Raw genomic sequence first — 13,203 nt, 5'->3', positions numbered from 1 at the left:
GCCTGAGGCTTGCCGGAGGCTTCATCTGACTAGAGAGTCTGATGATGGATTTGTGCTCCCACTGTGTTCCATAGCCTTCTACAAATTAAGTGTTCACAGTTTCCGCTGTGCTATTTTTCCCTCCATCATATTTGGCTTTTGTTCTTGTCATCTTCATATGGACTTAGTTGATGCCTCACTTAGATGACTGTTTGTTTGAACATTCCCCTATGCCGTGGGGCTCAGCATTGCACACATGCAACATGGCTCCTCCTCCCCTCTCCGCCCGGCCCAGCATTTCTTACAACTGCAGATCCTTGCCTCTCAAATTAAAATGTGTCATTCAGAGCAACCCTATAGGACATATTAGAACTGACACTTAGGGCTTCCTAGGCTTTAATCTTAATAGAAGTAGAAGCCGCATCTTTCCCTGAGGAGCAGTGGGTGGTTTTCAATCACCAAGCTTTGCGTCAGCAGCTGTGTTCTTAGATGCCAACGCACCAGGACCCCTTCCTTCAGGACTAGGGTGGCTCTGACCACCTAGTGAGTCAATCTGCAATTTTAACTCCCACCACTGACCACGGAAGGCTCCGAGTCAATGGCAGCCAGCACAGGGCACCTACAGGAAACAGGGATTGTGTAGGGTGTTGACTGAGTCCTTGTCCCCCAGACCTGAAGCGCTGGGGCAAGGATCTGTGGGAGGCTAGAATTCAGAGGTGTAGCTGAACCCTGAGAGCAACTGGGAGAGTGCAGGTGGGATGGAGGGTTCCCTGACCCCTCATCATGTTGCCTCAGTGGAGCTATGGCTGGTTAAGTGTTAATGCTCAGAGTCTGATTAGCTTTCAGTGTCGGATGGGGAGTGGTTGCTTCCGATGGTTACTCTCTGAATTTTGGCTACTGAAGACGACTTTGTTTTCTTCTTGTTCAAAATCATCTGACACCATATGTACCGAATGCTTGTGCCTTATAGGCTTCTCAGTGGCAGAGATTTTTTAGAAAGAGCTTTAACCAGGCATTTCTTTGGAGGCACCTGAGTGTACTTGAACTGCCACCCTTCTGATTTGTGGCTGAGCACTTAACCATTTGTACCACCTAGAGACTCCAAAGAAGATGCACTAGAGGTAAACCCATTTGTATGTAGATGATTATATTTTGTCACTTGTCAAAGTGATAGGAAGTGAAATAATGAATGTTCATTTCCTGTGTTGATCACAAAGTCAGTCCTTCAGACAATGATCAATAGATCTAAGGGCAGGGCTCAAAAGGGTCAATAATGCTCTTGTGGGCCACTCAAGCCATCACCAGCTACTTCCTTGGCTGCTGCAGGACCCTGTTCCTTGTGATACCACAGTGCTAAACTCCTTGCAAGAAACGCCATTGCAACCAGGATGGATGAACCCACCACCTGCATGAGGTGCTTCCTAGACACTTGCTCTCCATCAAGCCTGATGGGATTCCTGGAGTCATTAGTGGAACAAGGTCCCCAAATATGTCTTTCTTCTGTAACATTATTTTATTTGTGGTTGTTGAGAACACAACGAGGGAAACACATGAATTCAACAGCTTCTCTGCACACAAGTCAGTGACTGTAATGGATTATACAACTTGAGTTAAGAGACCGTCCTAAACCATTTCCCGATATGATCCTCCCCATTCACATGAACGCACTGTCCCTCAAGTTTCCTGTCAATAAATCCCCAAAGCTGCTCTTCTGAGTTTGATTCCACAGAGATTCTTCAAAGAGCACCAAGCTCAAGGCAACATGTTTGTCTAATTAACCTGAATTGTTGCGAACTTATTTTTCAACCGTGTTTTTACAGGTTGGCCAGGTCTCAGATGTGGAGCCCCGGGGCAAGATGGGGCCCAGGTGTTGTTTCCCTGAGAAGTGGCCATTTGGGACTGGCCAGAGGGATGAGAGAAGAGCAGGACACAGCACCTGGGGTCACAGTGGCACTGAGGGCAGACGAATATATATCTGGAGTTCTTTGCGTCCAGCACTGCCCTCCTGCTGAGCAACTGCCAGTCTTGTCTCCATGGCTGAGGGAGAGAGCAATCTCATCAGTGTCCTGCACAGCTACGGCCTTTCCCTGTAGAAAGCGGACTTCTTCAGTCTCCAGTTCTTCTCCCCGTTCACCAGGGACTCAGGGCTCTGCCTCAGGCTGGTGAGTTGTGGATGGGATGCTCTTTCTGCTCTTTCTGCTTCTGCTCTGCCAGCTTCCTCCTCAGGAACCCAGCATGAGCTTTAAGGACTGCTTTGACTACGTACAGCCCAGTGTCTACAGAGATGGAGATCTGGTGCTCGGGGGCTTTTTCCCTCTCTACAAGCTGGCAGACAACTCAGAAGCACAGTGGAAATTTTTTGTGACTAGTCCAAGACAAAATGGGATATTTCACATGTAAGTCTCTGTGAGTCTGCGTGTGAATGGGGAACGTGAAAGCTGCATAGAGATTCTCCTGAGACTTTCATTCATAAGTTCTTCCCTTTCCTTGCTTGGATGACTTTGAGTCGGCTTTGGCTTCAGGTGACCTCATGAGCAGCGGAATGAAATGCGGGGGGACCTGCACCTCATTCTTGGTCTGGGCAGGTTTCTGCCCTTTGCTGCAGCCACTGTCTCTCCCTGTCTCCTGGAGGATGGCCCTCATTGTCATTAATGCCCCACTGCACCAATCCCGTTGTTCTCTCTTTACTCTAGTCACCATTTTGAATCTTTTTGCCCCATTTTCCTTTCTGGAATATTTTTCTTCAGAGTAGAAACCATGACCCTCCCTGTTCAAAACCCAAACTTACTGCTGTGGAAACAGGTCTGACTTCTGCAAGCCCGAGCGCTGCAGGGTAGAACCCACTCCTTGGTGGTATTTTCCACAGAAGCCCATCCCCAGGCTTTCCTTCCATGGCTCTGCCTCGTAGATTTATGCCTCACACTCTGCTTAGCCATCAAACGCAAATGTCAATGTCAATCAAGACCTAACATCCCCACAACAGTAATCCATATATCCTGTCCTATTCCTGAATTGGGATTTAGGAGGTGTTATACTCTGGGTTTAAAAATTTTTTAATCTGGGCTGGAGTTCAGTCCTAAAGAAAGTCATTAAAATACAGATTTCAAATTGGGGGAAGCCATCAAGGTGCCCTCTCAAGGAGATCTCTGTGTCTGTCTCAGCAGCAAGGTCTTCATGTCCTCTATAGAGCTGTCAGAAAGAGTCAAAGGACAGGGGATGGAGAGCACTAGTTGGCCGGTTTCTCTGTGTGTTTCAGACTGCTTTTCTCCACATGGCCAGGGACAGAGTCCCGGACAAGCTTCCTAATGCTTCCTTACTGATCTGTAGTGAACTAATTCACACAAGTTTCCCCGCATATGAAGAATGAAGTGTCAGCGTGCACCGTAGATCAGGAAGGAAACAAATGGAAGCCTGTGTTTCCCTGCTTACTGGGCAACGTGTCCCTCTCAGGGATGTAAATTTAAAGAGACTTTGAATCTGTAGGAGGATTCTTGGGATCGGGAAGAAAACCGATGCCAGCTAAATGTAGAAGCAGAATCTTTGCTGTGGTGAAAACACGTGAACTGCTTTCTTGCTTACTGTGTCATCAGCACTGCCTAGAGCTATGCTATGCCTTCTGGTAAATTTCTCTGCTTCTGGTTATCTGTCCATTAAGATTATGAAGCACACTGTGTCAGAAGTCTGTTTTTAAAAAATTCTGAGGATGCTCTCTGGAGCCATGAGATAGGGTAAACCCTTCAAACTATTGCCTTGAGATAATCTTTAATTTTAAATCTTAAACCAAAACTATCCTCTGAATAATCGTTGAATGTAATTAAAGAAAAAGACATGGTTAATCTTTATAATTAAAGAACGTATGCCTTTAGCAAAATGCTCTTGTAAAGAAGTATATATGTGAAATCAGATGATAATGGGGATTTGATCGGTAAGTTCAGAAGCTTAGGGGCACTGAGTTGAAGTCAAGAGTGGTGGAACATTCTGAAGCACACAGTGTTTGCACAAGGGGAAGGAGATCATCAGAATCAAGGCGTTGTTCATGTAGAGCTGGTTCCAATGCTGTCTGACGGTGGAAATCTTCACCAAGGAAATTCTGATGATTCCATGGCATCCTGAAGCTGTTCTTCCTCCAAGCTTTTTCTGTTGGCTTCCCTGCCCTGCCTGCCAGGCTGCATCGTGTGGATCACAAACCTTTGCTTCATTGAGTTCTTTACTTTCCAGGTTCCTAACCCACTGCTTGTTGGGTCAATTCCAAAAATCAGCCTTTGACATGTAAACACAAATACAAGTGAAATAATTCCTTTGTCATCCCTTCTCCCCAGTGAACTCATATGTTTTTAATATTAACTCATCTTAGGAAATCTTTCTGTCTGCTCCCAGGCTGGGATTTTAGGTCTGAACCTGCCGGTGCTTTAGGAACAGCCTGCACATAAGCCAGGTTCCCAAAGCTAGAAACACAACATTTTCTGTACACTAACATCTCAGTGAAAATCTCTCAATATGTCCACTTGCTTGGGACAATCACACCTAGTAGATATTGCAGATTCTGAATCAAAACACCTCAATACAGAGAGTCACACTAATTTTTTTTCCTTTTTGCTTCCTAGTGCATAACCAATTTTGTGTTGACAACAGACTGTAACTTACTGAGAATGGCATGCCACTAGGAACAGGTTAGACTGTGGTGAGACTTACAACAATGTGGCACAAGGCACGCAGGGAGCACACACTCTTGGAAAAAGTTGTTGTTGGACCTGATCAATGCAGACTTGCTACAAACCTTCAATTTTGAAAAAAAGGAAAATATCTGTGTAGCATAATACATAGAAGCCTATTTAAGATTTGAAGTGCATAGCTTTTATTTCTAACGTGCATTTATTTTTTGGCCTTGTCCAGGTTCAACATCCAAAATTATGGTTATGCTCTGATATTTCGTTTTGCCATTGAGGAGATTAACAGGAATTCCCTCGTGCTCCCCAACATATCCCTGGGTTTCCGGTTCTACAATGCCTTTCCTAGTGTTGTCAGAACTCTGGAGAGTGTCCTCGGATGGCTGTCAGATAAGGAGCCCCCCATCCCTAATTACACCTGCCAGTCACACACCAAGAACATGGCGGTCATTGCAGGAATTCCGTCTGAGTTCTTGGAGCAAGCTGGAGCACTGCTGGACCTCTACAGGACCCCACAGGTAAGGGCCCTGGGGGAGTGGACCTTTCCTTCCTCAGTTTGGTTCTCCTGCCACTTAAGCAGAAGAGAAGAGGGACATAGGTACTGCCTGTTGCTTCTAAATGAGTTGGAATAATTATTCGGGGTTGAAAACTGGGACAGGAACAAATGTGCCAGAGACTGCTGCTGCTTTTGGACCAAGCTAAAGTGACTTCTAGAAATTCTGTTGCTCAGCCTTGCAAATTAGCTATCTGGAATAGGCCAAGTGGCATAAATACACTAATGGAAGAATTAATTCCATGATTTCTCCATTCAGTTATTTATTTCATCTTCCACTTAAAATAGTTATATCTAACCATATGCTGTGGTGTATGGGCATTGACTTAGTTACTTAGTGTTGTGGTAACAAATACCACAAAGATATGGTTTTAAAAATTAGATATTTATTTCTCACACTAGAGGCTCGAATCTGAATTGAGGTCCCTGAATCTAGAGTGAGGTTCTCGCTCTGTCACTCTGGGGGGTGATCCTTGTCTCTCTTCAGTGTTTGTTCCTTGATTCCTTGGCTATCCTCACATGGGATCATTTGTGTTTGTGCATCTGTGTCTACGCTGGGCTTTACAACACTGAGAAGTGACAGGCTTAGGACAAAGCCTGTAGATTTGGGCTAATCAACATAACAGACAGCCTGATTTCAAGAACGTTTCTAAAAGGTGAAAGTGTCAGGGCATCCACACATATTATGAAAGAATACAATGTTAGCCTTAGCACACTTTAAAATTATTTTCATATACTAACACACTCAGTCCCAGGAATAAGGAAATGATAAGATATGAGGATTAGGTTGGCTATTATAAATGTGCAACTATGATACACAGTAGTTATTGAACCTGTCTGAGGTCGTTCAGCTTCACACAAGAGAGTCAGAATTTAAACCCATAAATCTAATTCTAAATATTCTTTCATACACAAAGGGTTCCATTCAGCAATTGTGTGAGTCTGGGTACTTTAGAGAAACAAATCCACAGAAACTCATGTATAAGAGAGAGTTTTATATAAAGGGTAAGTGCACATCAAGTAAACATCCCAACCCAGTGCTGCCCAAGCCCGCAAGTCCAACATTAGCCCATATGTCCAACATCAATCCACTAAGTCCTCCTCCATCTCACAAAATACACACAATGATGCTGACTGCAGGAGGAAAGCCAGATCAATGAATGTGTAAGCATCTCAGCGCTGGCAGGGGTCTCCACACAGCTGCTCCAGCATCCAGGGCTGCATCAGGTTAGGTCCATGCGACTTCTCTGCAGGGATGTCTTGCAGAAAGTGAGCCATGCCAGCTGAAGGAGGGAACTAGCTAAGGCAGCTGCACCCTGGTCTGACCATCACAAAGCAAGAGACCTGAGAACTAAAAAGGCAAGGCTCACCGAGCCATTTATTTCTCTGCCCTTCAATTAACCTCACATTTGCTTATCAGCCAGGTTAGCACAATAAGCTTTAACAATCTCAGCAATCTAAGGTTGGCTAAAGGAGCCCTGTTCATGCAACTGCTAAGGGCTAAGCTGCTAACTGAAAGGTCAGCAGTTTCAACTCACTCGCTGCTCCATGGGAGAGAGACGTTGCCATCTGTTCTCACAAAGATCCAGCCTAGAAAACCCTGTGGGTCCGTCCTGCTCTGTGTTACTCTGAGTCGGAATTAACTTCCCCACTCACATACCACCTATGGAGTCCCTGACACTCTGCTTCCAATGGTCACAGTGATGAAAAGCCAGTGGAGCGCAGCTCTGCTTTGTGCACGTGAATCACTATGAGTCAGCATCGTGTTTAACTACAGTTCCTTTTATGACTTTGCTTCTGAGAACTCACATGGACTATTTCTCTCTTTTGATTCAGATATCCTACGGCACTTTTGATCCTTTGTTGAAAACTAAGGACCAGTTTTCCTCTCTTTATCAAATGTCCCTCAATCACAGATGTCTGGCCTCGGGCCTGGTCTCCTTATTGATCCATTTTGGATGGACATGGGTTGGTATCTTAGTGCCAGATAACATGAAAGGTGAACAGTTCATTTGGTACCTTCGAAAAGAGATGGTCATCAGAGGTGTCTGTGTGGCACTCGTAGAAAAAATTCCTGTGACCAAGATAATATACAGCCCAAGAGATGTGGCCTACATTCACAGAGTCATGGACTCACTTGCAAATGCATTCATCATTTATGGTGAGATCAGTACATTACAAACAATGAACACTATAGATGACTATAATTTCATAACACACAAGATATGGATCATTACATCCCAGTGGGATTTTACTTTGTTCTCACCTCCTTATTTATTAGATATTTTCCACGGAACTCTTTACTTTGCAAACCAGAACTCTGAGATGCCTGGTTTCCAACACTTTCTCAGGACAGTGAATCCTTCCAAGTACCCAGAAGACTTTTTGCTTACCAAATACTGGCTCTTCGCTTTTAATTGCTCACTTGCAGGAACTGTCTGTGGGGAAATTTATGAGTGCCCACCCAATGCCTCTTACGAGTCAGTGACTGAGGAAGATTTAGAGACACCCATACTGAAATCCACCAATGATCTCTATAATGCTGTCCACCTGGTGGCCCATGCTCTCCATGACAGGATTTTAATGGGTGAGGAAACTAGGCATCAGAAGGACGCAGAATACCCTGTGCTTCTCCCTTGGCAGGTACAACGTCCTTTGTGAGTGATTCATAGTAAGGGCTTGTTAGGATCTGAGATTTAATTTATTGAGTTAAAATTTTATCATTCGACCTTGGTGGCATAGTGGTTACCGTTGGGCTGAGAACCACATGGTCAGCAATTTGAAACCACCAGGAGGATAAAGACTGAGCTTGCTCTCCTGTAAAAAGTACAGTTGTTATGATTTAGCATTGACATGATGGCAGTGAATTTGATTTTGGTAATCTAATGTAGTCTTCAAGATTAAGGGATGATTAATATTTCCTAATTTCAAATCATGCTAAAGAGGTCTGGAAATTAAAGCATGGGTCGTTCAAATCCACCAGTCCCTGCATAGAAGGAATGCAAAAGTATATATTCTTCTACAGATTTACAACCTCAGGAACCATATAGAGGATCGCCATGAATCTGAACAGGAACTCTGCAGCATAGTGGGTCATGTGTTTCGCTGCTAACTACAAGGTCAGCAATAGAAACCACTCGGTTCTCTGGTGGAGAAAGATGAGCTTTAGACTTCTGTAACGAGTTATAGCCTGAAAAATTCATAGGGGCAATTCTACGCTGATCTCTAAAGTCACTGTGAGTCAGATTCAACTTGACAACACTGAATTTTCTGAGAATGCACTTGAATCACTGGCTGGCAGTGAGTTTCTTTTCTGGTGGGTGGGAGAAAGCCTGCTCGTACAACAATCCACATAGAGGTGAGTGGGATGGAAGCCAACAAATATGATAATAGGTACATCTCACACTCACTACCATCGAGCCAGTGCTCTCTCAACTGACCCTCTGTGGGTTTATGAAACTGTAACTGTTTATGGAAGTAGAAAGCCCAGTCTTTCTCCCTCTGAGCTGCTGGTGGTTTTGAACTGCCGACCATGTGGAGAACAGCCTGATGCTGAACCATCACAGCACCCAGGGACCATCATAGACATAGAGACCAATGGAATTAAAACTCCAGAAATGATTCAATGCATCTACAGTCAACTGTTTATGGACAAGGAATCTTGGTCTCTTCAGGAGTCCTAAGAAAACCAATGACTTGGGGCTGATGCTCTTGATTCCTAATAGAGTCATCAGAAGTGAAATTTTCTAGGAAAGTATAGAAATTACTCCTGAGGCACAGGTAGCACAAATCATTTTATTTTATCTGGACTACTAGCCTAAATGTTGGTGATTCCAACTTACTCAGCCTCTTGATGGAAAGCAACAACAACAACAAAAAAAAAACAAATAGAGGGAGGTGGGAGCGGGGAGGGAGGGTGAAAAAGAGGACCTGGTGCAAAGGGCCTAAGTGGAGAGCAAATGCTTTGAAAATGATTAGGGAAAAGAATGTACAGATGTGCTTTATACAATTGATGTATGTATATGTATGGATTGTGATAAGAGTTGTATGAGCCCCTAATAAAATGTTTTTTTTAAAAAAACCCAAATAGTCTGGCAAGTAATAACAGGAAAACAAGATATAGCAGGTAAATTCTCTTAACACGTAGGGTTGTTGTGAAAGATAATTGCTTAATTCTTGTGGGTTTGGGCTTTTATTTATCTGGGGTAGGGTAGAATGCTTTTCCTTGAACACGCAGAACAGTCGGTGATCTTCATGAAATGACACTGGTTCAGAAAGAGACATAGACACACGGATGAGGAAACCCTGTGTCACTGCTTAGCAACTACACATATCTTTAGTTCACACCAGAGTTTTTTTTTACTCTAATGTCCATGTTCATCTCCTTTCTTAATGATTTCTCTTCTTTAGCTCCACCCATTCATAAAAAATGCTCATCTGGAAAGCAGTGCTGGAGAGCACGTCTCCCTCAATGAGAACAGAAACTGTGTGTCACGATATGACATTATGAACTTTCTGAATTTTCCTGGTAGTCTTGCCCTTCCCATGAAAGTCGGAGAGTTCACCCCCCAGGGTCTACGTGGGAAAAGTTTGATGATCCAGGAGGAGCTGATAGAATGGGCTTTCGGATTCACAGAGGTTTGGATGAATTCTTCATTTATATCCCAAAGCAGAAACAAGACATGAGAATAATTCTGTGAACACTAAACTCATTACAAAATCTGTCTTGATTAATAGGGTCTAATATTTTTGTCTGTTTTCTAAGGGATAGGAGAACACTTGAGTTAAGGCAACCCCATGTGTTACGGTGTAGAATTGCTCCCTGGGGTTTCTGGTCTGTGATGTTAACAGAGGCGGGTGGGCAAACTTTCTTGTTTGCTATCAGTGGTTGTTAGTATTGAGTGCATGTGCCACCACTTTTCAGAATAAAATTGAGGTATATATATATATATATATATATATATATATATATATATATATATATATATATATATATATATATATATATATATATATATATATATATATATATATATATAATAAAAATAATGTAGAAGCATTTTATATATCAAACCAAAGCAGTGAGACTAATGATTCAGCAATAGGAACTGATTTAAAAATCAAATTTACCTAAAGCTCCGATAGTTGAGAGTGTGTTCATCACTTTTGGTTGAGTTTTTTTGTTTGATAGCCGTGGTCTCCAACATCTATTATAAAACAAACCAACCTCAAACCCACTCCTGTCTAGTTAATTCTGAGTTGTGTCTGTTCTTCTGAATCCCATAGAGTTTCCTTGGCTCTAATCTTTGCAGAAGTAGATCTGCTGCTTTCTGGGGGCATTCTAGGTGGTTTCAGACAGCCCACCTTTCAGTGAGTAGTTGACTAAAAATACTTTGTGTTCCCATAGTCTTGTGGTTGTTGACAGGTACCACTGAGTCTGTTCCAACCCACAGCAACCACGTGTACAATAGAAGGAAACCCTGCTCTCTCAGTCCTGCTGCATCCTCACAGTGGTTTCTATGCTTGAGCCCATTGTTGTAGAGCCGTACATGGACCTGACTAGGACAGAATGTATCCTGGTGACCGTGACATATGATAGCATGCATACAAAAATCAAATCACGTTTCCTCATTTCCGTTTTTCTTGGAAAAATAAATTTAATTCTATTTAATTTGCATCCCAAGGATGGATCATGATTTTGCTTGACCTCACTGTATGCTCTCAGCAGGGTCAAAGTTTGCAAGGTATCTCAAAAATAAGCCTTTCTATATTATAATACTGGGGATGCAACAGTTAGCATCTTGGATGATAACTGAAAGGGTGGTGATGGGAACCTGCATTGGCTCCAACACAGGAAGCCCTGTTGATCTGCTTCCTTAAAGAATAGACGTGGATCCTGATGAGGCTGTTCTACTGTGTGTTATAGGAGTAGTGTCACTGTGATTCAGAATGATTCAGGACTTTATGAGTCAGGATCATGGAATAAAAACAAAACCTTGTTATGTACTAAGATCACATTCTAAGGTAATATGATCGATTCCTACAAGACTACTGAACTATTATCATTGATTTCCTTCTTACAGACTCCTCACTCTGTGTGTAGCAATAGCTGTGACCCGGGATTCATGAAAGTCACTCAGAAAGAGAAGCCTATTTGTTGTTTTGATTGCATTTCATGTCCAGAGGGAGAAATATCTAATCAAACAGGTAGGAATTGACACAATACAGCAGTCAGCTCTCTCACTTCTACCCAGCCTCCTGGAGTCTCTGGGTGGCACTAAGAGGTAAGCACCAAAGTATATCCTGAGTTTTCTCAAATGGTAGCTCAGAAGACAGATCCACCAATCTATGTCCATGAGATCAAAGTTACAGAAAACCACCTGGAACACAGTTCTGCCCTCATGGGGGAACCATGAGTGGAGTCCACTCAAAGGCCACTAACGAGTACTATTTTAAAATGTCACATCATTCTTCATAGATAACTGCTATTTGGTTTATACAAAGAAATAGGGGGTTGCCAGGTAAGGTGAAGATGAAAATTTTAAAACACAATCCCTTCTAACCAGCACAGTCAACGCTTTGAAACACAGTTTGCCTTTCTTTAAACTCCATCTCACTTTTCTCCCCAGAGAGTGACACATGTATGGAGTGTCCTCACAGTCAGTATCCCAACATGGAGAGGAACCGCTGTGTGCCCAAAATGGTGGTCTTCCTGGCTTATGACGATCCCTTGGGGATTGCTCTGGCCTGTACAGCTCTGGGCTTCTCTGTCATCACTGCAGTGGTCTTGTGGGTCTTTGTGAAGCATCGAGACTCCCCCATAGTCAAGGCCAACAACCGGACCCTCAGCTATGTCCTGCTCCTCTCCCTCCTCCTCTGTTTCCTCTGCTCCTTACTCTTCATTGGCCGTCCCGACACAGCCACCTGCATCCTCCGGCAAATCACCTTCGGAGTTGTGTTCACTGTGGCTGTTTCTGCTGTGTTGGCCAAAACCATCACTGTGATCCTGGCATTCAAGGCCTTGACACCTGGAAGAACCGTGAGGTGGTTGCTGCTGTCTGGGGCTTCTAATGCTGTGGTTCCCATCTGCTCCTTGATCCAACTGATTATCTGTGGGGTCTGGCTGGGAACCTCTCCTCCTTTTGTGGACAGAGACACACACTCAGAGCCCAGACACATCATCATCGTGTGCAACAAGGGGTCAGTCACTGCTTTCTACTGTGTCCTGGGATTCCTGGGCTTCTTGGCCCTGGGGACATTTTTCTTGGCTTACCAGGCCAGGAACCTGCCTGACACCTTCAATGAGGCCAAGTTCCTGACATTTAGCATGCTGGTGTTCTGCAGTGTCTGGGTGACCTTCCTCCCTGTCTACCACAGCACCCAGGGCAAGGTCATGGTGGCTGTGGAGATCTTCTCCATCTTAGCCTCCAGTCTGGGGCTTCTAGGCTGCATCTTTGCCCCAAAGTGCTATGTCATCTTCCTACATCCAGATAGGAATACATCCAAAGGGTTAAGGAATAAAATATTCTTTGAGGAAAAGTGACCAAATATTACGTGTTTGTGTTTAGTTTCTGTGTGGGTGGTTCCTATTCATGGCGACCGTTGGTGCAACGGAAGAGACCACTGCTCTGTCCTGCACCATCCTCATGACTGTAGCAGCCACTGATTCATCTCATTCTGGGTCTCCCTCTGTGTTGCAGACCTTTTCCTTTAGGGAGCATGTAGTCCTCTTCTAGAGACTGCTACTTCTTGTTAACGAGCTCTATATCGCCATCATCATTCTAAAACACCTGCTTTCTACTTGAGCTCTTGGTATCAGCTCCTCCTTTTACCCTCCCTCCCCACTCCCCCCTCTCCCTGAACCCTTGATAATTTATAAATAATTATTTTATCATATCTTACACCATCCAACGTCTCTCTCATCTAGTTCTCTGCTATCCATCCTCCAGGGAGGAGGTTATATGTAGACCTTGTCATCTGTTCGCCCTTTCTCCCTCACCCTCT

General features: G+C 43.8%; 1 protein-coding gene across 1 annotated transcript; it reads left to right on the top strand.

Annotated features, from left to right (window-relative positions):
• Positions 1-5,086: 5,086 nt before the first annotated feature.
• On the top strand, positions 5,087-12,742 carry LOC142444267 (vomeronasal type-2 receptor 116-like). Its single transcript, XM_075545105.1, has 4 exons — positions 5,087-5,164; positions 9,610-9,837; positions 11,283-11,406; positions 11,829-12,742. Exons 1-4 carry the CDS (start codon positions 5,087-5,089, stop codon positions 12,740-12,742), a joined length of 1,344 nt encoding a protein of 447 aa, XP_075401220.1.
• Positions 12,743-13,203: the final 461 nt, after the last annotated feature.

Source organism: Tenrec ecaudatus, chromosome 1 (assembly GCF_050624435.1).
Source record: "Tenrec ecaudatus isolate mTenEca1 chromosome 1, mTenEca1.hap1, whole genome shotgun sequence".
NCBI classification, from domain to species: Eukaryota; Metazoa; Chordata; class Mammalia; order Afrosoricida; family Tenrecidae; genus Tenrec; species Tenrec ecaudatus.
Note: the sequence above shows the minus strand (reverse complement) of the source record. Positions and strands in the feature narration are given on the sequence as shown.